Raw genomic sequence first — 25,578 nt, forward strand, 5'->3', positions numbered from 1 at the left:
GTTTTCAAATTATCTCTGTTTGTTTATAATTTTCATGCAATAGAAACAAAAAAACTAAGAGAAAACATTACTAATATTGAATTAAAGGCGCATACTAATACATACAGACAAAAGGCTCCATGCTTTTTTCTTTTTTTTTTTTTCCCTACCCACTTGTGTTTACATCAATCAGATCAGACGGACGATGCTTAATATATATATATATATATATAGAGCGTGTTCAACAGTGGCTTTCCAAGATCTGACTTATTTCTACTTTTTTTTTTGTTTTTAAAAATATTATTTCGAAAATGTGAAATTCAACAATTTTAGTAATTAATTAATTAAGTTTGTGGGTATTATTATTTAAAAAAAAAAAAAAAAAGGAAAAAAGGGTTGTCCTGTAATGATAGAACAATAATAATTAATTTGTGGGTTAGGTTGAGGAGAAGAGAAAAGGCTGGGCCTGGTGGCTCTAAAATGTATTGAAATCTGAAAGGAAGGTCTATTGGATGGTCGGTGATGTAAGTCAGTTTAGGCGTTACCCCGTGCCACCAGCTTTTCACTCAAAATTTTGGTCAGCAGAGGAGAGGGAGAGAGTAATGAAAAATATAAACAAGATTCTGATTCTGATTTGACGAGTTTTGTTGGGGTTGTATATTATCACTTCTTTATAAGCTTCTTCTCCCTTTTTGTCAAATCCTTCTTTCAAACTTTCTCTTCATTTTCTTTTTCTATTTTTTAGTCTTGGATTAAAACTATAAAACCCAATTTCCAAATTCCTTTTAATACTTTCTTGTATTTGAATTCGCTAATGCACCCGTCAGTAAACATTTATTTTTTCTTCTCTTTTAACATAATTTTTAAATTATTTTTAATTCCTTTTCATTTTTTTTTTGGGTTAAAAATTGTTAGTGATTTTAAATAAAAAAAAAAATTATAAAAATTTGAGACTTAATTTGTAACAAAAATTTCATTTAGAATTAAAATGAATAATTAACTAAAAGTTTAGAGATTAAAATGGTAATTTACTTTTTATTTATTTATTTATTTATTTATTAAAGTTCTGATATATTCTTAATGATGATTTTAAATCAACCTACGGGTTCCATTTAAAACTTTAATCCGTAGCATTCGTACTTATATTTACAATGTCTAAATACTTGGTTAATTTTCCATTGAAGTTTAAATTTCACATAAGAATAGTTATAAAAACCATACTTATTAGCCAACCAATCTCTAATGAACTAAATAAAAAACAAAAGTTGAACCCTAACTAACAAGTAAAAAATGAATTAATAGTGTCTCAAATAATGGTCCACTTTTAATAACTAACAAATGATATATGAAAATCGAAAAGGTAAATTCAGATATTTTAACCCATTTCGACGATTCCAATTAAAAAATTCTAACCAGCACAAAATATTCATTTCGCCCGAATTTATGTTGGTAATAAATTAAAGTCATCTACAGCCACGTTATGTATTATCTAGCCACTCATATGTGTTACTCATTGATTTTCACTCAAGAAATTGAACAGTTTGAAGCTCCACAGGTGCAGCTTCATGCCCATCTCTCACGGCCATTAAGTGACTACTATCACCACCCAGATAAGCTTTCAAAAAAGCAACAACTATTCCTCCTACAAAACTTCTCATTGGTTCCCTGCACTTTCCATTCTTGCACAAACAGTAAGTAGCTTTCCCTCTAATCCCCTTGGTTTCATCATCAAGCATATCAAGATGACCATAGTTCTTAACCACAAAATAACAAGCTGGTTTTCTACATTCATTAAAGAAGTCTTCGTGATTAACTCCTTTAGGAGCACAAGGAGGGAAAAGAGGATTCCTTTTCATTTCACCTAAGCCTGAACCAATAACCATCACCCCCATATCAAGATCAAATGAGTGAGGAATGTAGGTGAGCACCGGTGGAGGGGTTTGTTTCCCTTTGTCCATTCCATCAACTGGGTCTATGCCGATTAAGGCCCAAAACTTCAGCTTAGTTGCTGCTTTTCGAAGAGCTAAACCAAACGCAGTTTTGCCTCCACGGCTATGGCCAGCTAGTCCAAGCTTGCTGAGATTTGGCCTAACATTTGCTGGGAGGAATCCTTGGAGTCCTTCCGATAACCAGTTTGTTATTGCAGCAGTAGATTTTATCTCATCAGTTGAATCTGGTCCAGCCATCTCGTATAACTGTTTGAGAGCACATGTAGAAGAAATGTAATGAGATAAATTCACAATGTTAAATCTTTGTCTCTGTTTCTGTCTCTCTAGTTCTCGGTTGTCTTCTCATGCTTCTATCCTGCAATCTAGATGACCAAAAACTCAAAACTTCTCTTCTGGTTATCTAGATTGCAGAGATAAACACCCTCAACTAACATTTCTATTTCAGAGGTGTCCACATAATTGGCTTTTTAACTTGTTGAAGATTGTTTAGGAATCCCCTTTGAGAAATGTTGTGCCTGAATCCTTCTTGAATTGCTATTTCAACACCATATAGAAGTGGAAGAAGCTCAGCAATTTCCACATAGAAGGGAGAGGGAATTCGTCTTAGACCTGTAAATATTACCTTTCCTCTATAGTCTTGTCCTACAAAACCCAAGCCAATCTAGCGATTCTCACCAAGAGAAGAATCAATATTTATTTTACATGTACCTTCAATAGGACATAACAAAGTCTGTTTACTCCTCTTCTTCATCCTTCTCATTCTCTAGAAGCATATTGATAGGACTATTGCACAAGTCATCTATTTCTGCAAATACTGATTGCAATTTAAAAAGAAGAGTATGTGATTCTCCCCGAACTCCTTCATGCACCCATTTATTATGAGACTACCATATGCCCCACGAGATGAGAATAAACCATAAACATTGCTTTTTATGGGGAGAAGACAACTAATGCTTACCCAATCACCAAATTGAATTGACGCATCAAGGTCCTTCAAAAGAGGGCTAGTTTGCCAAAATTTTTAAGCAAAAATCACATGTCCGTAAGAGATATTCAATTGATTCATCATTTTCACCAAGAGGTTTCCACTTGAATACCTTTTGAATTCAACCATTTTCAGATAGGATACACAATCTCCAGACCAAGTGTTGATCCGTTGCTAAAACAGATGTTCTCCTAATGTTTTTTATCATCGTAGCTCTGCTAGCCCCGATAAGGTGGCCCTCATGAGACACCTCGTCGAGTATCGTTCTTTATAATAACCTGTTTTTTTTGCCGAAAACTCCCCTTCATTTCTGTGAGCCTAAATGAGCGTATCAGGTAGTAGTCTCCTGCTCAAAGGAATGTTAAGTATTTGATTGCCATCAAGCCTAATGAATGTGTTGCATATTATTATGCCATTCCATCTGTTTTCTTCACATGCAATTGTTGACTCTGGAACCATAATAAGATAGGAACCAATTGATTGAAGGGTGCATATTTTGTGCGCCGGATTGTTTGGAAGCTAACGTTCTAACCAAATGGACACACTCTCATCTAGTAAGAAACATGTATTACTTATACATTAGCATATCCACTCACAGCAGCCTCTGTACCAACCGGTTTACAATCACTCATACTATAGGTTTCCCCAAAAATCTCACTCGTTAATTGAACGAACAGCAAAAGAAAGGAACGCTTGGTATCAAGATTTCATTATCAAGTTGATTAAATTTATGCTATGTAGTCTGTGTAGGAAAAGGAAAGGAGGGTTTGAAATATTTACCTGAGGAGCAAGGACAATAAAACCATGAGAAGCAACATGTTGCATGAGCTGTGAGTAGAATGAGTTATAGAGAAGATAACCGTGGAGCAAAATCAGAACTGGGAACTCTCCCGCTACACAGGGCAAAGCAATCAAGAGGGGCTTTGGAGGTGGAGAAGGATAAATGGTGGATGTGCTTGACTGGTCAACTGTTTGAAGCATGGTTGTGTAGCTTCCATCCCTAAAAACATTTGCTACAGAAGAAATCGCTGAAGAGGAAGAAGCAAAAGCCATGATTTTTGTATTGAGCTTTTTCATTCAAAAGTGCTAATCTTGGATAAGTTAATGCGTGTGGCTTCTGGTTGGCAGAGCTGCTTTTTGACTCTTCGCTTGGTAATTCGGCTGTGAGCCCAAGGCCTGTCATAATCCATTCTTCCATTATTGGGCTTGATCCTAAGAGAGCATTCACACACCTTAAAATATATTTTATATGTTTTCAAATTGTAAAATTTTGGATTGTAAAATAATCTTCCATTAAAGAATCTACTCTTCTAAATACCATTCATATATATGCAACCAATTGTAGTTAGTGATAAAACCAATTTGTTAAATCAAGATTTTCTTCCGTTTAAAAAAACTTTTGAAGCTTTTAAGCTCTACTTCCTACGTTATGAACAAGAGGTTTTTATCAAATGCTAGTTTTTTTCCTCTTCTCTTAGTCTTTGCCATTATTCTCTCTATCTTCATTTTTTTTTTTGTATTTTTTTCTAATTCTTTTGCTTCAGTCTGTGGTTGATCATATAAAAGATTGATTGTGGGCAATTTGGTTATTTTATGTAACCTACTTAATAACCACCCTAACTTTACACTAAAATTGAAGATGCTAATAATTTTTTTTGGTTAAATGATGGATATTTTTGTTCTTTTTTATAAAAGTATAAGTTCGAGTAACGAATTATGCGTTATTATGTATATTTATTAAAAAATTATGTTATGTGTGTTTTCTTTAAAAAATTATATTATTATAAGTGTGCATGTTTTATTAAATTAATGAAATGTATGAATTTTTAATTAAAAAAATTAAAAATAATATAATTTGACTAAAAGAATAGAAAAGAAAAATTAAAACCTCAAATCTATTAGGCTACGGAAATTCTCATGAATCTTTTAAAATAAAGTACTTGAATTTGTCAAAATAAATTGGACCATTCAATCTTAAAATTTCACAAACCATATTTATATTTGTTAGAGTAATTATTAAATTAAATATATGTGATATTTAGTAATAAAAAAAGTTTAGAAAAATTATTCTACTTTTTATTTTTTAATTCTCTCTAATTCACTATTAGTTATGGAACATCTAAAAAGTCTGCATGCACCGCATTCCAAAAATAATCCAATACCAAATCAACGTCCTGTTACGTACGTATGATTGTATTTATATATATCTATCTCTCTCTCTCTCTCCATTTCTCGTGTTAATCTCCCAGACACTACACTTTCCTTGACATTTTCCCTCACTTTCTATCCTCCCAAATAACCCCAGAAATTATACGAACTCAAAAACCCATCTCGCTTTCTGGATTCATCTGAAGAAAAATGGGAAAACACGATGTGGAAAGTGGATTGTATCCTACAATGAATGAGAATCCACAATTCAGATGGGCCTTTATCAGGAAGGTTTACATAATCATCGCTTTACAGTTGCTCCTGACCGCCGCCGTCGCATCCGTCGTCGTTTTCGTTCCTCGGATCCCCGACTTTGTGCTCAGGACTCCGGCCGGTCTCGCGATCTACATTGGCTCCGTCATCCTTTCCCTTATCCGTACGTTCTCATTCTCTTCAATGTTTCCTTTTTCAATCTTCTGTTAGGATATTTATCTGCATGTTGAGGTTTTTTAATTTTGACATATACGTATATCACATTTTGTATGTATATTTTGGTTTTTGACCTGGATTAAATTGTCAATTTGTATGTTTTTAGTTCTATGCCCATTATATGTCTTCCACAAGAAGCATCCGGTCAACCTCATTCTTCTTGTACTTTTCACGGTTACCTTTTCTTTCGGCGTGGGACTTTCTTGTGCCTTTGCACCAGGTATGATATGATCAAGATTAAAACCCAATTTTCATAAGGATAAATTCATGAATTAATCTGATCCTGTTTATATGTTCATACAGATCTTACCCTTTTGTCTTTCAGCCTCCTTTGATTTAAAAATAAAAAATAAAAACAATAACATTAATTTCCCGAAATGAAAGCGTAATAATTCAAACAAATTAATGTCTACTCCAGGGAAGGTTATTTTGCAGGCTGTAATCTTGACTAGTGTTATGGTGATCGGCCTAACACTCTACACATTCTGGGCGGTAAAGAGAGGCCAAGATTTCAAGTTTCTTGGACCCTTTTTGTTTGGTTCTCTCCTTGTGCTGTGTTTTTTTGGGATCATGCAGGTACGAGGTTTAATTTTCTGATAATTGGTGTTACGGTTTGCTTCTGTCATAACTTTTGATCCTTAAATAACTTAAAGAGTTGTTGGAAATGGACAGGTGTTTTTCCCATTTGGGAAGATAACAACAACTATATACAGCGGCTTGGCAGCTCTTTTATTCTGTGCTTACATTGTTTATGACACTGACGAACTCATCAAACGTTATACCTACGACGAGTATATATGTGCTGCAGTTTCTCTGTATCTCGACATCGTCAACCTCTTCCTAGCGCTTCTTAATATACTAAGGGTAGTTGATGCGTGAAATTAAACCTTGTCACTCTCCAAATTAAATACGCATCAGAAAATTTACTTCCCAAGTCATTTTAGATTTTCATAGCTCCAATATTTATTGAAGGTTTAAGATTAACTAGTACACTTTACTCGGAATGCCCTGTATAGTTCTGGCTCTTTCCTTTCTATATGTATAATATATTACGTCCTCTTGTTTGTAGAAAATTATCTTGAGCTTTTACTTCAAGTTATCTTTCTTGGATACAACTCTTATGAAGTAATTAAATACTTGCGGCTCAATGAGGTCAACAACTCTATGAAAGTCTGATATTTTTTTTTTTTTACATTTTATAATATAAAACCTTAGAAAGTTATACAGAAGCATTATAAATTTTTGTTTAACAATTAAAAAAATTATCTCTTTTAATAAAATTAGTGAATAGGACTTAGATTCTGAGTGGTAAACTCTATAATAAAATATGAATGCTCTTGATAATTGAAGCATTATTTAATTTCTATGCAGCATGATTAAGTTGTCGGAAAAATAAGTTAAGAGTTAAATTACCAGACGAGGCACATTTACACGTTGGCTGTATGTATAGAATAAGACTGTTGCTTGCACTCTTTATCAATTAGTTATTTATAAGGGGAGTTGTAAGGAATTCTGCATTTTCCATGACAGTACATGGAAAATTACAGAAAGCTTAAGTATGCAAAGATATTATTTTTTGTAACAAAAATATTTTTTTAATAGACAAATTTATATATATCAATTATCTCAGTATCTATAATTAAAATATAATTATATATATATATATATATATATATATTTAGATTAGAGGTGTTAAAGATCTAAAATCAAATTGGATCGGACTAAAGAATTTTGATCAAAGACCCAACCCAAGTGAATCAATTTTTTATATTCAATTTTTTTTTTTTAATTATTTTGGTAATTATGTCAAGCTGGTCCATAATAATAACACTTCTAATTTGAGGTATAATATTTCTCTATTTAGCTTTTTTATAATAAAAACTCAACTACAATTCAACTTATCAGTATTTAAAATGTTTTATTCAATTAATTAATAGAAATTTGAGCCAAACAGTGAAATATTTTCAAGTCTCACATTGTAGATCAATTAATGGAAGCCTCCACGAATTAGTGAAACATGCATTACTTAATCAAGCCTTGCCAAGACTTGTATCTCATGCTATTCGTAAGCTAAAAATTATACCTAGTTTCTCCAATGATGATAGATGGAGATGTCACTAAAAATTATACCGAGTCTCTCCAATGATGATAGATGGAGATGTCACATACTCTAACCAATTATTTGATGCTAAATTTACCTATCAACTATATTACAGAAATCTATTAAATTCAAACTCCAAAATGAACAGTTGAATATTTCTCGTAATGGGAAGAGCTATGAAATACAAAATTTCAAGAATGTCATAAGGTGTTTTGGCGGAGGTTTCTTCAGAAAAGCCTCCTAGGTTTCCCTCATAATTATTTTTAATATGATACACCATGAAGATTATCTAATAACTAGCAATAAATCATACAAGCACTTATTTATTTATCATCGTCTAACTAGAATTCTTTTGTTAAAATTTTAATAGGGTTTTTGTATTGATTTTATTAATTGGAATTCTATTAACTTATTTTTTTCATTAAAAAAATATATTCAAATTGATGATCAATAACTTTTATAGAAGCGTATTTTTCTTTCTACTTCTGTTACGTTTAACCTGATTTACTTTTGAAAGAATCGAGTTATTCATACAAACCACTCTATAAACCCCTAAACATATTTGACCATTCTTACAAGGGGTACAGGAAGATAACAAAGGTTTTACTCTTTAGTACCTCCTCTAATATGCATCAGTTGGTTATTAAAAAAAAAAAAAAAACAGAAAACTTACATGTAATGCTGACTGTCATAGTACATGACACCTACCAAACTGTAGTTGTCCTGATTCCAATTATAATTTATCACCTACATGGATCCAACCCACCAAAGACTTGAATATCTTGGTTGGAAAAGCTGAAATTAAACTCCTTATCCTTGAGAGAAGGCGAAAGGAATTATAAACAAGGCCAAAAGAAGTGATTATCTTTATTGACTCGTAGCTTATTGTTTCTACTTTAATGTTTGACAATATCTTTCCAAATTAGTGCATCAAAAACTATCCTTAAGAAAATCGAAGTCATTGCACATGGTGTTAATTGTTTGTGGCCTTGGTTCCCATGCACACAAAATGAATTAGCCCACAAATTAGCCAAACAGGCTATTAAGAATAGTTGTGTTGGGCTACTCTCTTTTGATGATATTTATAGCATTATACAAACTTTCAAATTTTTGCTCTCCTCCTATTTATTATTATATATAATCATTTGGAGATTATTTTTTTACTGTGTTATTGTAAGACCCTAAATTAATTTTAAAAAAAGTTTAAATTAATGTATAAAATTTAATTTTTTAATTTATGAATTTTTATTTAATGTAAAAATTAGAAAAAATAGATGGATGATGAAATTGAAAATAATTTTGGAAAAAATGGCTAAAATTTTGAGTTTTTGAAGTGTTTTTAAAAGATTTAAAAACTGGGGGTCAAAACGTAATTTAAGAAAGATGTATCACGTAGCACCACCTAGTCAGCAGCCCCAACAAACCGGAGCGCGCCATGTGACAAGGCAAGCTGACACGGTGCCATGCGGGAGGCCACGGTGGCAATCCACGTGCCCGCAATCGGACGGTTCAGATTTATTCTCACGCGCGAATACAGTTCGGATCCGTTCCCTCCTCATGCGCGATAAGACGGTCGCGATTAAACGCGATGGATGGTTCAAATTTATTTCCTATTTAAATGCGATCGTACGGTCCAGATCAAATTGGGACAAACGGTCCAAATTTACTTCCTATTTAAACGCGATCGAACAGTCGAGATAAAATACAATAGACAATCCAGATTAAAGGGAGACGGATATAAATACCTCAGTTCATACTGAATCCTTACCCTAGCCGCCAGCCCCCCGCCAGAGAAAAAGAACCAGTCGCCAGGAGAGAGATCCGATCGCTGCAGTGCTGGAGCCACCTCTGATTGCCAAAAGAGGTAAAAAAAAAATTCATTCGCTCGAAATTCAATTTTAAACACCCCCATGATCAAATTAGAGCAAAAGTATCAGCGGATGATGCAGAAATTGCGGGTAAAGCCCGGCGGCACCACTGCAGGAAAAATAAAAAATCGCATCCGATGAGACTCTTCCTGATTCCTGTTTCGTGTAATTTTTCTACCAATGTAATCACCATTTCTTTTTTTACAGATTGACCGAAGCAAAACACTCAACCGTGAATGTGAGTCTGCAGAGCTGCCACACCGGAAAACTCCACCACCGATAAACTTCTGTTTTTTGACTTTTTTCGACCAACTGAGACCCCTTAATGTGTTTTCTCGTATTAATGAGTACAAAACTGGTTAAAACTGGCCAAAAAGGCCAGCCCGAGGCAAATCACCACCATGCCGGAATTCGAAAAATATTTCTAACACCAATTTTGAGGTTTTTAGGATATTTTTAGGTACATGGAGTATGTTTTAATCTCCGAAAGAAAATTTAGGGAACCCAGGGACCGCCAGTAAGCGCAGCTGAAAGTTTAGCGTTTCGAATATCGATTCGGGTAAAAATTTCTCACATTATTTTCTGTTATCGAATTGAAATTTAATTATAAATAATATGGTATTTTGAGTAATTTAGAATTATCGATAATTAAAAATTACTAATGGAGTCGGAACTAGTTATTTATTACTGTTTTGTTATATTTAACTGATTGATTGATTTTACGGTTTCGAATGCATGATAATATACTGGAATTGGTATAATGATTCAATTGTGTTTCCTTGATGTATGTATTGCTTGTTATACATGATTTACAGTTAAATTGAAAAACTGAAAATTAAAGGTAAACAGAAAATTGTTTGATTAAGTGAATGGATAAATGATAGCTTTACTGGATATCTTATGAGATGGTGGACGAACTAAGTACATAAGGAACCCTACTGTGAACGTTGCCTCATACCGGACGTGGTATCGATGATTGATATTTTTGTGTTTATATCAGACGGGTTATGGGGATGACCCGTTTTACTCTCATACCGGATGCAATATTGATGGATGGTATCTTTTGGCGCTCATACCGGATGGGGTATAGGGACAACCTGTTAGTTGAAAATGTTGAATAAAGGTTCACGCGTAGTAGTGACATCCCTATGGACCCTCATGGATACTAGTAGGCTGATAAAGGAGAAATTTGTTGTTCTGACTGATTGAATATGAGATTATGATATCATTTATATTATTGCCTCTATAATTCGGTTTTGGAAATCTCGACATGATAAGTATGAGTAAATGATTTTACTTATGATAAATAAATTTACTTAAATTAAGAGCTTCATTAATTATTTTTATAATTTTTACTAACATTCATTTCTGTATCGGTGAATAGTGTGATATTCTTACTGGGATAGTAGAGGGTTGCGAATAGGATGCCCAATTGTTTATTTTTTATTTCTTTCTTTGATTTTTCGTTATTTCTTTTAAAATTGTCATTCTCGTAACCCTATTGGGCAATTTGAATTATTGTGTAAGAAATGTAAACTCTAACTTTATTTGTTTCACTTGCACATTTAATTTATAATTTATTTTCTTTCAAGTTCCGAGCTGTTACAATTATGATTATTATCTATGTATCATCTAATTGATGAATGAATGAATTTGTAATTAAAAGTAATAAAATTTATATATTAAATCATTAAAATCTAATAACTAAATGATAATAAAGTAGATTTGAATCCAAAACAATATTAAGGTTGTTGATGTAGCTTGATTCTGAGGAATATTCTGTGTATATCTTGATGAGTATCTTGAGAAAAAATCCTAATATTCTAACTATATATGGGTCTATAACCATATTAATGTACTCTCAATTTTCATCAAAGTAGAAAGTTTCTTCTCAATTTTGCCTGTGAATGTAGTCATATTTGTTAAACTGTGTTTAAGTTTTGTGTATTTTTTATTTTATTTTTTAATTTGTGTGAATGTATGCATATTAAATATTTATTTTCTCAGTATTTTTATCTCAAACTTCAAATTTGATAGAGATATAATAAAAATGACACAGTTCGAATTTTATCAAATACGAGTGGAATATCTTTTTATAACTTATTATTTTGTAAAAAGAGTTTCAAAGATGGTGGTCTCTTTTTATAGGGAAAAAAAATGACCTATGATGAAAATTTGTATTACGTTATTATAGTGGCTACTTGAGAGAATTTAGGCATATACACATACTATCACGATTAGGTTCCATAGATTGCATTAACTATATTGTCTAAGTCTTAGCAAATTCAAATAAAATGTAGTTTTTTTTTTTTTTTTTTTTGCTTTCATCATAAATAAGGAGAAAAAATTTAAATTCAACCAAAAAATTTGGTAAACATCCCAAATTCGAGTAATCTTGCTCTAACAATTCCTAAATTCAAAACATATGGTCTTAAAAAATATAAATTATTAGTAGTGTGTGACGGAGATATTTATATAAGATTTAATAGTCATGCATATGGAATCTAGAATTGGATCACAAAACACATAGATATACATAGAGAGAGAGAGAGAGAGAGAGAGAGAGAGAGAGAGAGAGTGGGAGGGAGGGAGATATTTTTGGACAATATGAGATTGTTTCTTATGGTGTGCACATTACGGAAAAGAGGACCCAATAAAATTATTTTTCTTCTAAAGAAAATATTCTGGTTTCATAGAGTAGATTATGTGTAGAAAAAAATTCCTATAAAGAATTGTGTAAATAAGTCACGATCATGATTTCTTTTTACATTTATTCAGGAGCATTTTGTATTGAAGAAAAATATATATATATATATTTGAAATGAAATAAGACAAGAAATTGAATTGTAAAAATATGTTTGCACCCAAAACATGAATTAAATTGTTTTTTTTTTTTCCCTCAGGCATAAAATAAACGTTATTCGTGCACCCAAGACATCAATGATTTCGATCATTCGGCTGCAAGTGCCCAGTTTATGTTAGCAAGAGTAATTGCAGGCCCTAGTGGTGGACCAATTTTTTTACTTTTTTAAGTCGTACCCATCATTTGAGGACCACATGAACAATTTCCTTTGACTCAGTTCTGCTTTTAGGAGTTTCCTCCACCTCATAATAATTAATAATTCTAGATATTTTATATATATATATATATAAGGAGGATTATGGATTTATGTAGTCATTAAAACTTTGTGTTATTATTAGCAAGCAGCAATTACTTGGGTAGTAAACATTGGGTTTTTATCATGTACTTTTTAAGTTAATTCACTAAATAAAGTTGAAATTGAAAGATTTTAAGGCAAATGATTTATCAATTAGAGAAAAGACTTTAAAAAGAAAGATTTGCATAAATATTTAACTGAGACATCCTTTCTTTTTCTTCCAAACAAGAAACCCAATCATTTCTCTCAATTTGGCATGACTTCAAATTTCTATCTTCAAATTATGCACTCATCTTCCCCCAAGACAAGTCAAAACATGAAATCCTCAGACTTTGCTACTTCCTTTGATAACATTGAATTAATTAAATTTAATAAATACATGATAATTAAATTATGTCCTTAAGAGAGAATTATGGATATAACCATAATTAAATATTATGATTTGTTGTTTACTTCACAAATCACTTAATGCAAACAAAAACTTTTGATATAAAGTGGAAGACAATCATGAGTTGGGCCAAAGAGGAAACCTAAAACTAAGAGCCAATAAATAATAATAATTTTAAAGCCTTAAAAAAAGCCCACATGTGAAAACAAAAAACGAGAATCAGCATCTTGTATTTTATTACCTTATTCCTTCCTCCCTCTTTTTGACCATCCCATCCCAGTCCAAGATACTCCTTTTTCCCTCTTCTCCAAACAGTGAAATTAAACAACAATCACATGGGATTGATTTGCCTTTTTACTGTTTTCTACTTCAAATTTCAGAACATTGAGTTTTTAAGATTATATATTCCAGGGACGACCCCCCCACCCACATTTGGATCAAAAACTTAAATTCTTTAATTTCAACCCTTTTTACAGCAGAAACACCCCAAAAAAAAATTACAGCCCCCCACCAAATTTTTTCTTGACATCTTGTTTGTTGTGTGTTCAAAAGGATCATCTCTCTCTCTCTCCCCCCTTCTATATATATATATATATACCAAAATATCATTACAAATAGAACCACCCATTTAATTTAAGCCACACGAAGTTTCAATTTCAAATTCTATGTCTACTGCTCCGCTCTGCGGCAACTGTGAGTAGTCTTGAAACCCCTTGAGTCCACATATCATATTCCCTCTGGTTTCTGCACTCAAACTCCACAACCCCACGATTCACCGTCTTCAACCCAAAATATCTCCGGTTCTCTCCGCCTTCAAGTAAGTGCCGCCCCGCCCATGCTGGCATATCTTTAATCACCTCCAACACCACGTCTGAAAATTCAAAACAAGATTTTAAGAAAAAAGAAAAAGGTTAAAGACAAACCCTTTTGATCCTTCTTTTACTTTTACTAGTGCTGAATTGCTTTCTCAAATCCCCAAATCAACAAGACCCACACACACCCATTTCACATTAGTAGAGAAAGACAAAGGTAAATAATCATAGCTCACTCTTTTTCTTTTTGGTAATGGTCCCGGCTACATGTCTGCTCTTCATCTTCAACATTACCTGCAAGAAAAGAAAGTTGAGAAACAACTAAAGAAATAGAATCATGCTTTAGGATTTAACTTTTTATGCGGAGAACTCTTTTCCTTTCTACCTCCTCTCCAAGTTCACACTTGATTATAGATTAAAGTTCCATTATGCGCTAATAATTGTGCAACATTCTATCTGTCAAGACAACATCAAAGAACACGAAATAGAACTAGAAAGGTTAAAGCAGTACCTGATTCATTCTGTTGATGTATACAGAAACTATTTTCCAGTGAAGATCACCTGAAATTGATCAGAAAAGTAGCCTGATTAATCTTCCTACATAATTACAAACACGGAAACCAGATAAAAGCACTCAATTTCTTAATAACCTATAATTATAACTATGATTGTGATCTTTCTCTTGCTTCCCCTCCATAGTCTATTGAATGTTTTACATTGAGCATTTCAAGCTTATTGAATTAAGGGAAGACCTCAACAACAAGAGAATCCTCACGTGCACACAGAAGTAGTTCCACAATCAGTGTAAAAACAGTCCAACTAAAGCAAATAAATTAAAAGTAGAACACAAATCCTGTTGATATTTACCGGCAAACAAAAGATGGCAACAGCCATTTCATCATGGAAATTTGTTTACCTTTACGGGTGCGCTTGAGGAGCTCGCAACCTCTTGCAAGCAATTCCCTGCTGCAGATACCCAAGAAATTCTCTTCAGGGACAAGCTCACCACTAAAACTACCATTAGAGCTTCCATTACTACCACCGCCATTGATACCACCTCCCCCTCCCACCCCCTTCTCCACTGGAATCACCGCCGCTATATTCCATACCTCTTTCAACGTCCTGGCCTTTAACGTGGCAGCCCCTCTCAAAGCTTCTCACAACATGAAACATTCCCATCAACAAATTGCTATATAAAACAAAAACCGGGATTGAGAGAAAACATTTAAAAGCATTAAAAAATTACCCGTTGCCGCTGCTGCCGTCAAGGTCATGATATCACCGGCGGAGCGGACATTAACCGCCGAGCTGACGACAGAAGCGAGGTGCTCGCGTTCCGCGCCCATGGCCTCCGCCGCCTCCACACATTGCGCAGCTACCAACGTGGCAGCGGATGCCACGGCCATGTCCGTCTTGGCCATCTGTTCATCCTTGCCGGCCCCAGACGAAGCAGCGGTGGCTGCAGCTATGGCAGCTACGGCGGCAGCCACTCCAGCAACAGAAACGGCAGCGTGGAGCTGCGCATTGTGAGCCCGGGCTTCTTCCTTCTTCTTTTCCCTCCTATCCTTGAGCCAACGGCCGACGGTCTTAGATGTGGCGGCGGGCAGGGCTGCGCCACCAGGGGTGGCTGAAGCCGTGGTACGAAACTGGGGATTGATGGAATTGCTGGCCCGACAATAGTTCTGTAAAGAGGAATGGGTCATTTTCCAGAAGGAGATGGCTTAAATTCGTTCATATAACTGTAATTTTTTTTTTTCCTGTGTGGCAGAAAATGCCCCACAAAAATTATTGTAAAAAAAATGGAAGGATATAAGTTTGAAACAGTTAGTAAAGCTATTATTTAGGAAGATAGAACTGAAAATAGCACCACCCCCACCTGGTCCATATACAATAAATGTTGAATATTATCTTTGTACGTGTGTATTGTAACTAACAAACACAGGGACCAACTGATCCCGCGTGATTAACCGCACAATGGATGTGTTCATCAAACATTTAACAATTAAATATGGGTTTGTATGCTGCAGAAATTTTAGGGTTAGGCTACAGGTGGAGTTTCGCTTTCCTTTCTCCTAAAACTTTTTAGGATTGTACTGAAAATGGGTTCCATCGGTTAATTATTTTTTTGAAAAAAAATTACTGGGTGGAACTCTTTTTCATTGAAAAAAGTGAAACAGGAAAAATAAAAAAGAAGATATATGAGCAAAGATTAAAGGGCTTTGGTTTGTGAGAAAGCCTGGGTTATTAATGTTTTATTGTTTCAATTTTCTGAGTGGTCAGTCACTGAGTAACGCAGTGATTCGCCCTTCCTTGGAAAAAAGAAAAAAAAAAAAAAGAAAGAGATAACCGCTTAGTAGCAAGCAGTAAAGAGTATGATTGACAATGTCGGATTCCGGCAACCTTAAATCTTAATCATCTGCCGGTCAACACAAGAACTAAAGAAAACCAACCTTAACATCGTCCATCTCCGAGGGAGAAACAGGGGGACTGTCAGTCAGGGAACCGCAGCTTTGCGTGCCATTAAGAGGGCCACTGCTGTGAGAGAGCCTGCCTGAAGTGCGTGGAGATACCTCCTGCTGCAAAACCCCAAAAAAAGAAGATGGGCGTGAGATGCTTTTGGTTTGTTTCTTCTTTTCCAGAGAGAGCAAGGAATTAGTGTGGAGATAACAGGACCCAAAAAGAGAAAACTTGAACCAAAAGATTGATTTTAAGAAAAAGGTAGACAGAGCAAATTTTGTTTGTAAATCTCTACATATGAATCTTCGAAATCGGACTACTTGCTTCGACAGCCCAAATGGAAACAAAAAAACAAATACTAAAACAATTTAAGGAAGAGAGAAACCAACAAAAAGAAACCCTTCATGCTTAAACATTAAACCAAGGACTAAAAACAAAAACGCCGGATATTGAAATAGCACATGGAACCCATTTACACATAATAAAAAAATAAACAGGGACCATAAACAGTATAAACCAAAAGAAAATTTTGTCCGCAAATGCTCTGTACTCACAGACTGCGACATGATGCGCTCCATAACCATCTGAGAGGTCTCAGAGGAAGCAAAAGAGAAGGGGTTCCCTGAAACTGTTGCAGCTTCCTCCGATTCGCCGGCAACATCCTCCTGTATGACACAGCCACCGCTGAAAGTCTTGGAGAGAAGCATTTGAGGTGGTTGCGGAGGAGCGAGAGCTTTAGAGACCTCAAGAGCCGACACGCTCCACGAACGCGACAAGAACTCCATTGGCTCCCGTGGTGTCTCCGGTGGCCTGAAAACAGGATCAGGTCTCCAGGAGTCAATTACGGGTTTGTCCATGTTAGATAGAAAGAGCCAAGAGAGTGAGTTCGGTGCTCTGCTCAAGTAAACTGCTAAGCCTTGTTGCTGAGTGTTGCCTTTGCGCCTGCGTTTTTATAGAGAAAGAGACAACGAGACCAAAGTGTCAGTCACTCTTATTTTTTCTCTCTTTTCAGATCATATAAAATTACATTGTAAATTTTATTTTCCTTCTTTATTCTACATTTAATTTTAAATATATATATATATATAAAAACAGTAAGAAAAAGTTAAAAAATTCAAAAATTACAAAGTTCGCTTATATATATATATATATGTATATAATGAAACTTGAGAAAAATAATAATTAATCAACCGGAATTCAGGTGTTGTTATCTAATATGATATATCTAAATTTTCTGATTACAGCATTCTGAGTCAGAGTTATTAAGTATTTAATTAATGGAATATATATTTTTATTAAAATAATAAATAAATATTATTAAGAAAAATTAAAAAAATGAATAATTGGGAAACACGCGCTGCAAGATCAGTGTATGGAAAGAATTACTGTCTGCTATTTGAATCGTACGGTTGGATTTGGATCTTGTGAGTAGACTGTCAATTGTCACGATCTAGTTGGTTGTTAGCTCTTTGTTTTCTGGTGGGCCCGATCTGGTTTGTGGTCTCGCCAATTTCCCAGCTTGGGAAGTTGTTTTGTTAAATATGGGCAGATTATTAATTTACGGTTTTCTATTATTAATTATGTTATAATTTATTTTTAGATATTATTTTTTGCAATAATTAAAGCTATGAATAAAATTCATCAAATAATAAAAATTAATTGTTCCTGTACGTCCACAAATATATTGTAACTGCATAAAATAATTTGACAAAATATAATTTAATAAAAAATTTTCATTATCGTATCTGAAAAGACTTTTTTCCTTATATAAAATCTACTTGAAATAATTATTGTCCAACAATTTAATTAAATTAGATATTTTATTTTTATAATATTTTAAATTCATTAAAAGTTAATCTAACATAATATAAGCAATAATTATAAAAATTGAACATCAAAATATAAGTTTCTATTACCACCTATATAAAATTTAAATAGTTCCAAAGAAAGAAAGAGCAAATGATTAAAATATGGCTTACTTTTATCCTAACATACAAATATATATATATATATATATAATATCTTTACTAACTTATTTTATAATTAAAATTTGTTATATGAATAAAATCTTTGAAAACTCTTGCAACCCAAAGCTCTCAGCTCTTGTATAACCGACAATGGCTTCCTAAAATGCTCTAAATTTTGTGTTTTATGGGTCCTAAAGTATACACTGTATTTCATGTATATTTAAAGATAATTTTAATTACTATAAATTTTTTTATTTTATTTAAATATAATTTAAAATTTTTAAAAAAATTACGATGCTGATCAACTAAGTTTAATAATATAATTAATAATACATATACTAATTTGATTCTAATTTATCTCTGCATGATTATATTAATTATATAAACAAATCAAATTTACTTATAAATTATGATTGACATTTAGCAATATCTCGTAGCTCTTCAAAGTTATTGAAGTGAATTTTGAACCTATATGTAATAATTTAACTTATTGATATTTTTTTTTATTTACTGTATTCTAACATAATTTAGAATATTGATATTATTAAACTGTAATAACCACCAATCTATTATATACATAAATATATATTATATTATTTAGATCAATTTTTTAGTTAGAAAATTATTTTATTCGCATGATATAGTCATGAAATTCAATAATTCTTTGAATGTATTATATATGATGTTTCTTTTTTATTAAAAATATAAAATTTGTTAAATCTAGCTAATAACTAGTTTAATCAAGGTATATAAAAATAATTTAATCTCTTAGTATTAGAAAATAATTATTCTTGTATCAATTATTTATGATAAAATTATATTTAAATGCTAATAACATATATATATTATTGAATAAATAATTATTTGATGAGTAATGAGAACTCTATAGAATAATTCTTGAGTTAGTTTAATACACTCATTTATGTAACAAGGACATACACAATTATTATAATGCTATATACAAACACCCACTTAGATCAAAACCTCATAACAAAAGAGCATGTTTTATGACAGTCAACCTAGATTAATGATGTTCATGTTATTTAAATCGTATATTCTCATTGTTAATTTATTAGGTATTTATATTTTTAATAAATTAAAACATTTAGATAAGCTATATTAATAAATAAGAGAACCACATTTACTATTATTAAAATAAAAATTATGTTATATATCTTTTTAAATAAGATAATTGTGTAACCGTCCGAACTCCAATGTCTATGAGTACGGACGTTAGCACAATATGTTCAATTAGTAGAACAAATAATTATTAAATATACAGTAGAACTACATTTTAATACATATCCCTTATGACTAGATAATTATTTGTAAATAAATAATTAAGATATTTAAATTAATTTATAATATTAAAAAAAACTAATATTTTTTTTTTGTTATCTTCCTTTGATCTTTGACTTCTTCTGACCTGGATGAGGGTGAATTGGGATAAGGTTCACAAGTTCAGTAAGAAAAAAAATTCGATAACAGAGACTTACGTACATACATTCATGCAATATATAAAATATAATAATTTTTATCATTAAAGAAAATGTTAAATAAGCATCACAATTAAAATACACAATAAAACGAATCATCATATAAAACATATTTTAATATTCATTCTTATAACTTAATTTTTATTCTCTTTTAAGATTAAACTTACACTCGAACAATCACAATATACTAAGAATATCATATCTAAGATTTCATCGAGCGATGTTGTTTATATCGTCATTAAAGAAAGGTAAAATGGATCCCCCCATCGCATGAATATCACACACATATAAATTTCACAATGGCTATAGCAGGTACGTTTGTTAAGTGACCTATACTCACAAATACGTATTAACGTCTGAATTAGGTTTCAAACTCTATCTATGTACAGGTTCATCATACTCACTGAACTTCAGCCACACACGTACCTTCCCCTCCTCGATTCAGACTAAATGAGTAGATACTCAGGGTCCTTACACTCTATACTATTTCCAAATCTCTCTCATTTTTAATTCGTTTCTTTCCTACTTGAGATGTTAATTTATATGTATAATTAAACACACATACATACACAAAATACATAATATCATCATGCACATCAGAACTATATATTTTAAATTATTTTATGAATCATCATGTACTAGATCACACAGCAAACACAAAATACTCATATTTCTCATGCACCTGTACTAGATCACACAACAAATACAATGTATTATATATCTATATCATATCACATAGCAATTGCAATGTACCCAAATTCTACACTTACACTCACTGGTTGTACATTTCACACGCATAGCGTGTGTACACACATATTATAATACAGACATGTACCGTTACTACATGTCTCACATAAAATACATATTTATATTCACACACACACACACACACAATCTTTACTGAAACATAAACATATATTTCATACTTAAACACGTATACACAATCACACATAACATATCATATATATATATATATTCACGTATTTGTTCTTATCAGTTATATTCTTATCAATTCATATCATATTTATCGTATATTTATATATATATATACATACATGTGTAACAACGTAGATATATATACACTATATAAACATACATAAATACAAATCAAACATATTAATTATATTTATATCATATTATATATATATTTAGACATTCACACATAATGCACTATACACATATACTTTTTTATAAACATATAATTTATATTTTCGTACGGAATACATATAATTCTTACCTACTGTGTGATCAGGAAAGCTTTAGAAATCCTTTCTATCTTGATCTACGGTCCTCTCGAAAATTCGAATACCTTTTGAATAGTTTTTCTCTTTTATAATAGAAAATGCTTAGATTAAATTATAAATAATTTTAAAAACTATATTACGCGAAATTAAAAATGAATTTTACCTTCGGACACGCAGTCCAGGTTGCTAGTGCCACCATACGTCATCATACGCGTGTCATCGAAAATGTCAACCGCTGATGGTTGAATCAGCGTACATTGTCATATGCGGCACACTAACATCATATTTGGTCGTCATCCCTCCATTTTTCTTCCTTAACTAATTTTTTGTCTTTTTTTTTCTTCTTATCTCCCTTTTTTTCATTTATTCTTTTTCTTTCTTCTTCTTATTCTTCTTTTTCTTCTCTTTCTCTCTCTCTCTCTCTCTGTCTCTCTCTACCCGACATCATTCTTCTCCTTCTTTTTTTATGCCTTTTTCTTTCTTTATTCTTCTTCCCCGCGACTGCTTCCTCTCTCCATCGCCATGCGCCATGGTCACAATGCCTTATTTCCTTTATTTCTTAGCTACTACATCGTGCAACGTGGCAAGACCTTTATCTCTCGGTTGTCAACATCTATTTCCTCTCACAGTCGCATCTCTCCCTTCTCAATCTCTAATATCTTTTTTTCTTTTTTTTTATTTAATTACATATATATGTATATTTACCGCTTGGATATTACATATATATATTTGCCACTGCTTGGATATTATAATCTCCCTCACTTAAACAATTTGGTCCACCAAATTGGACATTAAGGAATTGAAATTAGTCACCTCTTTATTTTGGAAATTTTTGTTAGGAGAGATTTTTCTCTCACTAGGAAGACACCTACTTTTGTTAGGGAATTTCTGTCACTTAGGAAAATTTTTCTCGTGTCGGAATCTTCCCTCCTCTTGAAGTTTTTGTCCCCAAATTTTCATTTGCGAGTTTAAACGGGATGGTGCCTTAATCAGATTTTTAAAAAAACAGTTAGTATAATTAGTGAGTTATGATTTTATCTAAAGGCATATCGATCCTTAAGTTTAGGTGTTTAATTTAACTTATTATTTTTCTAACTTCTAACAATTAAGGTGTGATTGGTGGAAATGAGCTTAAAGAGTTAAGGAATCAATGATTATCCTCGAAGGTGATTATGAATTTTTTTTAGTAGAAGATTTAATTATTAGTTTTGCTGTAAGCAGTTACATTTAGCTCTATTTCTCGCAAGTACACTCTATGTTCCCAAGAATTATGTGATTACTCTTAAGTATGACCTTAAGATATGAGTCACCGTTTACTCACGTCATCCATTTACTCTTTTTGGTTTAAAGAGAAAAATCATCTAGGTGTGGTGATTGTGGTTCATCACGCTTTCGCTGCGCTACTTTGATGAGTAACGTATTGAAAATTTACTAATAGTTGGGTGTGAGGGCAATTCTTACGACCATACCTCGCCTACGAAATTTTTTTCTTCTAAGAGTACTATAATTTATAGATAGAAGGATTCTAGTTAGGCGTTGTTTGATTTTAATTCCTTGAATGAAAGTTCTATTTCCTAAGGATATGGTTATTTATTTTCCTACAATTTAGAACCACTATTGGAGTCTCTAAACATAGTTGAAAAGAATTTTAGAATATTGAGGATATTTGTTTCCCTAGAGGGATACAATAAGAATTCTTAGAAAAATTTAAATTGTCATTGGGCTTCTATCAGACTTAGAATTTGTTAGGTAGAGTATATCTATTTGGAGGTTTCTCTCATTTTTGATAATTTCTTCATATTAGAAAATTTTCTCACTTGAGGGATTTTCTTTCCACCTAAGGGATTTCTCTTATTTAAGAAATGTTGCTCTCATTCGGAAAACCTTCCCCCTAGGATTTTTATTTTTATTGAATCCCAAATTTGCTTGGAGGTATCTTTATGTAAGATGGTCTCTAAGATCGGATGACCAATAGCCTAGAATAAGTAATTCTTTGCTTTGAGGTCCTTTAACTTCAATCTCTCAATTTTTATTTTCTGCATATCAGACACAGCTGTTCTAATTGCTGGTTCTGGAACCCCTTCCAAAACGACTTGCCAGTACTCTTTATATATCTGTACCAGATAACATAATAAGTGCAGTGTACCCAAATTCTGCACGTACACGCACTGGTTGTACATTTCACACGCATAGCATGTGTACACATATTATAATACAGACATGTACCCTTACTACATGTCTCACGTAAAATATATATTTTTATTCACACACACACAATCTCTACCGAAACATACGCATATATTCATACTTAATAATATACACACAATCACACACAACATATCATATATATATATATATATATTTATTTATTTATTCACGTATTTACTCTTATCAGTTTTATTCTTATCAATTCTGTTCTTATCAATTCATATCACATTTATCGTATATTTTTATATATATACATTCACGTGTGTAATAACGTAGATATATATACACTATATAAACACACGTAAATATAAATTAGACATACTAATTATATTTATATTATATTACACATATATTTAGACATTCACACATAATGTACTGTACACATACACGTTTTCATAAATATATAATTTATGCATCCGTACGAAATATATATAATTCTTACCTATAATGTGATTAGGAAAGCTTTGAGAATTTTTTCTATTTCGATCTACGGTCCTCTCAAAAATTTGAATACTGTTTGAATAATTTTCATCGTTTATAATAGAAAACACATATTAAATTATGAATAATTTTGAAAAGTATATTAAGCAAAATTAGGAATAGATTTTACATTTGGACATGCGGTCCCGGTCGCTAGCGCCACCACACGTCATCATACGCGTGTCACCGAAAATGTCACGTTGTCACATGCGGTGCACCAACATCATATTTGGTCGTCATCCCTCCATTTTTCTTCCTAATTAATTTTTTTTTTCTTCTTCTCTCCCTTTTTTTTCATTTCTTCTTCTTCTTCTTCTTCTTCTTTCTCTCTCTACCCGACATGATTCTTCTCTCTCTTATTCTCCATCTTCTTTTCTGCCTTTTTTTTTTCTTTGCTTTCATCTTCTTCCCCGCAACTGTGTCCTTTCTCCACCGTCGCATGCGCCATGGCCATCGTGCCTCATTTTCTTTCTCTCTCGGCTGCTACGTCACGCAACATGGTAAGACTCTTCTCTCTCGGTCGTAGATGCCGCTCGACCCTCTCTCCTCTCGCAGTCGCGTATCTCCCTTTTCGATCTCTCATCTCTTTCTTTTTTTTGTTATTTAATTACATATATATATATATTTACTGCTTGGATATTTTATATATATATATATATATATATTTACCGAAGCTTGCATATTACACACTGCAACGATATCTTTGATAATATTACAAATAATTATCTTGTTAGGCGCACTATAAATAACATTAATATATTTCGTCTTCATTGTAGACCTAATGTTCTCCATCTTTCTACATTCTATTATACATTATATGTGACAGAAGACATTGTGTGTGTGTATCATTTTGCTCATGTACACACAATACTACTAGATGTGATCTCATAAAAATCAAATATCAGAATTTATAAATATATATATACACACACACACGTTAAACAACAATTTCTAAAATGGGTATTATTCTTTATTAAAATTTTAATAGAATATGTTAATCAATTAGGTACTTTTTAGAATTTTTACAATAATTAATGAATCATATGTAATATCTTTACTCTACATTAAAAAAAAAAAAAAGAGAGTATAAAATCCATCTGTTGGTATAGAAATCCTATCATAATTTAAAGGCAATGAGGAAAAACAAAGTTAAGAGAAAGGTGAGAGTAACAATAATATATTAGTACTTGAATTAATTGTAATGATGAATAACACTTGGTTCTTTAAAACTATAAATTTAGGATTTATATACTAATCAATATTTGCTAGCCTAATCTAATCTAAACTTCTAGTGTTTTTTTTTTTATATTATTCAATTTAATTATTCATTTAACTTTAAAATTTTGCAAGGGAAAAGTACTTTCGAACATTTACCTTTCGTTCCCCATGGAGAGAAGGAAATGGATCGAAGCACAACAACCTTTTGGAATTAATTTATTATAAAAGAAAATGGAGATAATACATATATATATATATTTTTAAAAAAATAAAGTATAGAAATTGGAAAAAAAAAAAAAAAAATATGCCGGCAAATGGGGACCTAGTGAACTGGAGTAGTAAATGTGAAAATTGACATTTTTATTAATTTATTTAGAGACTGATTTATGGACTGTGTATAATAACCTTCAAAGGAGGCAACACCACCCATGACTGGTAAGTTGTCAATGATTAAAGGGAACGTACCCACCCTCCACTTTACTTCATACCATTTTTGTATCAATTTTACATATTACATTGTCTGTAATATATGATTATATAATAAGAAATTTTACACGACCTTAATTTCCTAACCAAAGTGTGCGGTAGCTATTTGAAAATAAATTAATGAACATATATATATATATATATG

The 25,578-nt window shown here is 32.2% G+C and overlaps 3 protein-coding genes across 3 annotated transcripts; 1 reads left to right on the forward strand and 2 right to left on the reverse strand.

Moving 5' to 3' along the window:
- Positions 1-1,350: 1,350 nt before the first annotated feature.
- On the reverse strand, positions 1,351-4,040 carry CLH2 (chlorophyllase 2). The gene is made up of 2 exons (XM_022043815.2): positions 3,694-4,040; positions 1,351-2,174 (listed from the first exon to the last, which is right to left on the reverse strand). Exons 1-2 carry the CDS (start codon positions 3,988-3,990, stop codon positions 1,500-1,502), a joined length of 972 nt encoding a protein of 323 aa, XP_021899507.2. The 5' UTR covers positions 3,991-4,040; the 3' UTR covers positions 1,351-1,499.
- A 1,090-nt stretch (positions 4,041-5,130) lies between these two features.
- Positions 5,131-6,698, forward strand: LOC110815846 (protein LIFEGUARD 4-like). The gene is made up of 4 exons (XM_022043803.2): positions 5,131-5,497; positions 5,657-5,770; positions 5,969-6,126; positions 6,223-6,698. The coding sequence occupies exons 1-4, from the start codon at positions 5,272-5,274 to the stop codon at positions 6,427-6,429; spliced, it is 705 nt and encodes a 234-aa protein (XP_021899495.1). The 5' UTR covers positions 5,131-5,271; the 3' UTR covers positions 6,430-6,698.
- A 6,798-nt stretch (positions 6,699-13,496) lies between these two features.
- On the reverse strand, positions 13,497-17,306 carry LOC110815913 (VAN3-binding protein-like). The gene is made up of 7 exons (XM_022043888.2): positions 16,889-17,306; positions 16,328-16,453; positions 15,124-15,559; positions 14,794-15,030; positions 14,389-14,438; positions 14,114-14,171; positions 13,497-13,936 (listed from the first exon to the last, which is right to left on the reverse strand). The coding sequence occupies exons 1-7, from the start codon at positions 17,189-17,191 to the stop codon at positions 13,722-13,724; spliced, it is 1,425 nt and encodes a 474-aa protein (XP_021899580.1). The 5' UTR covers positions 17,192-17,306; the 3' UTR covers positions 13,497-13,721.
- Between the last annotated feature and the right edge of the window lie 8,272 nt (positions 17,307-25,578).

This window comes from Carica papaya, chromosome 3 (genome assembly GCF_054855325.1).
Source record: "Carica papaya isolate Zhongbai chromosome 3, ASM5485532v1, whole genome shotgun sequence".
Lineage (NCBI taxonomy): Eukaryota > Viridiplantae > Streptophyta > Magnoliopsida > Brassicales > Caricaceae > Carica > Carica papaya.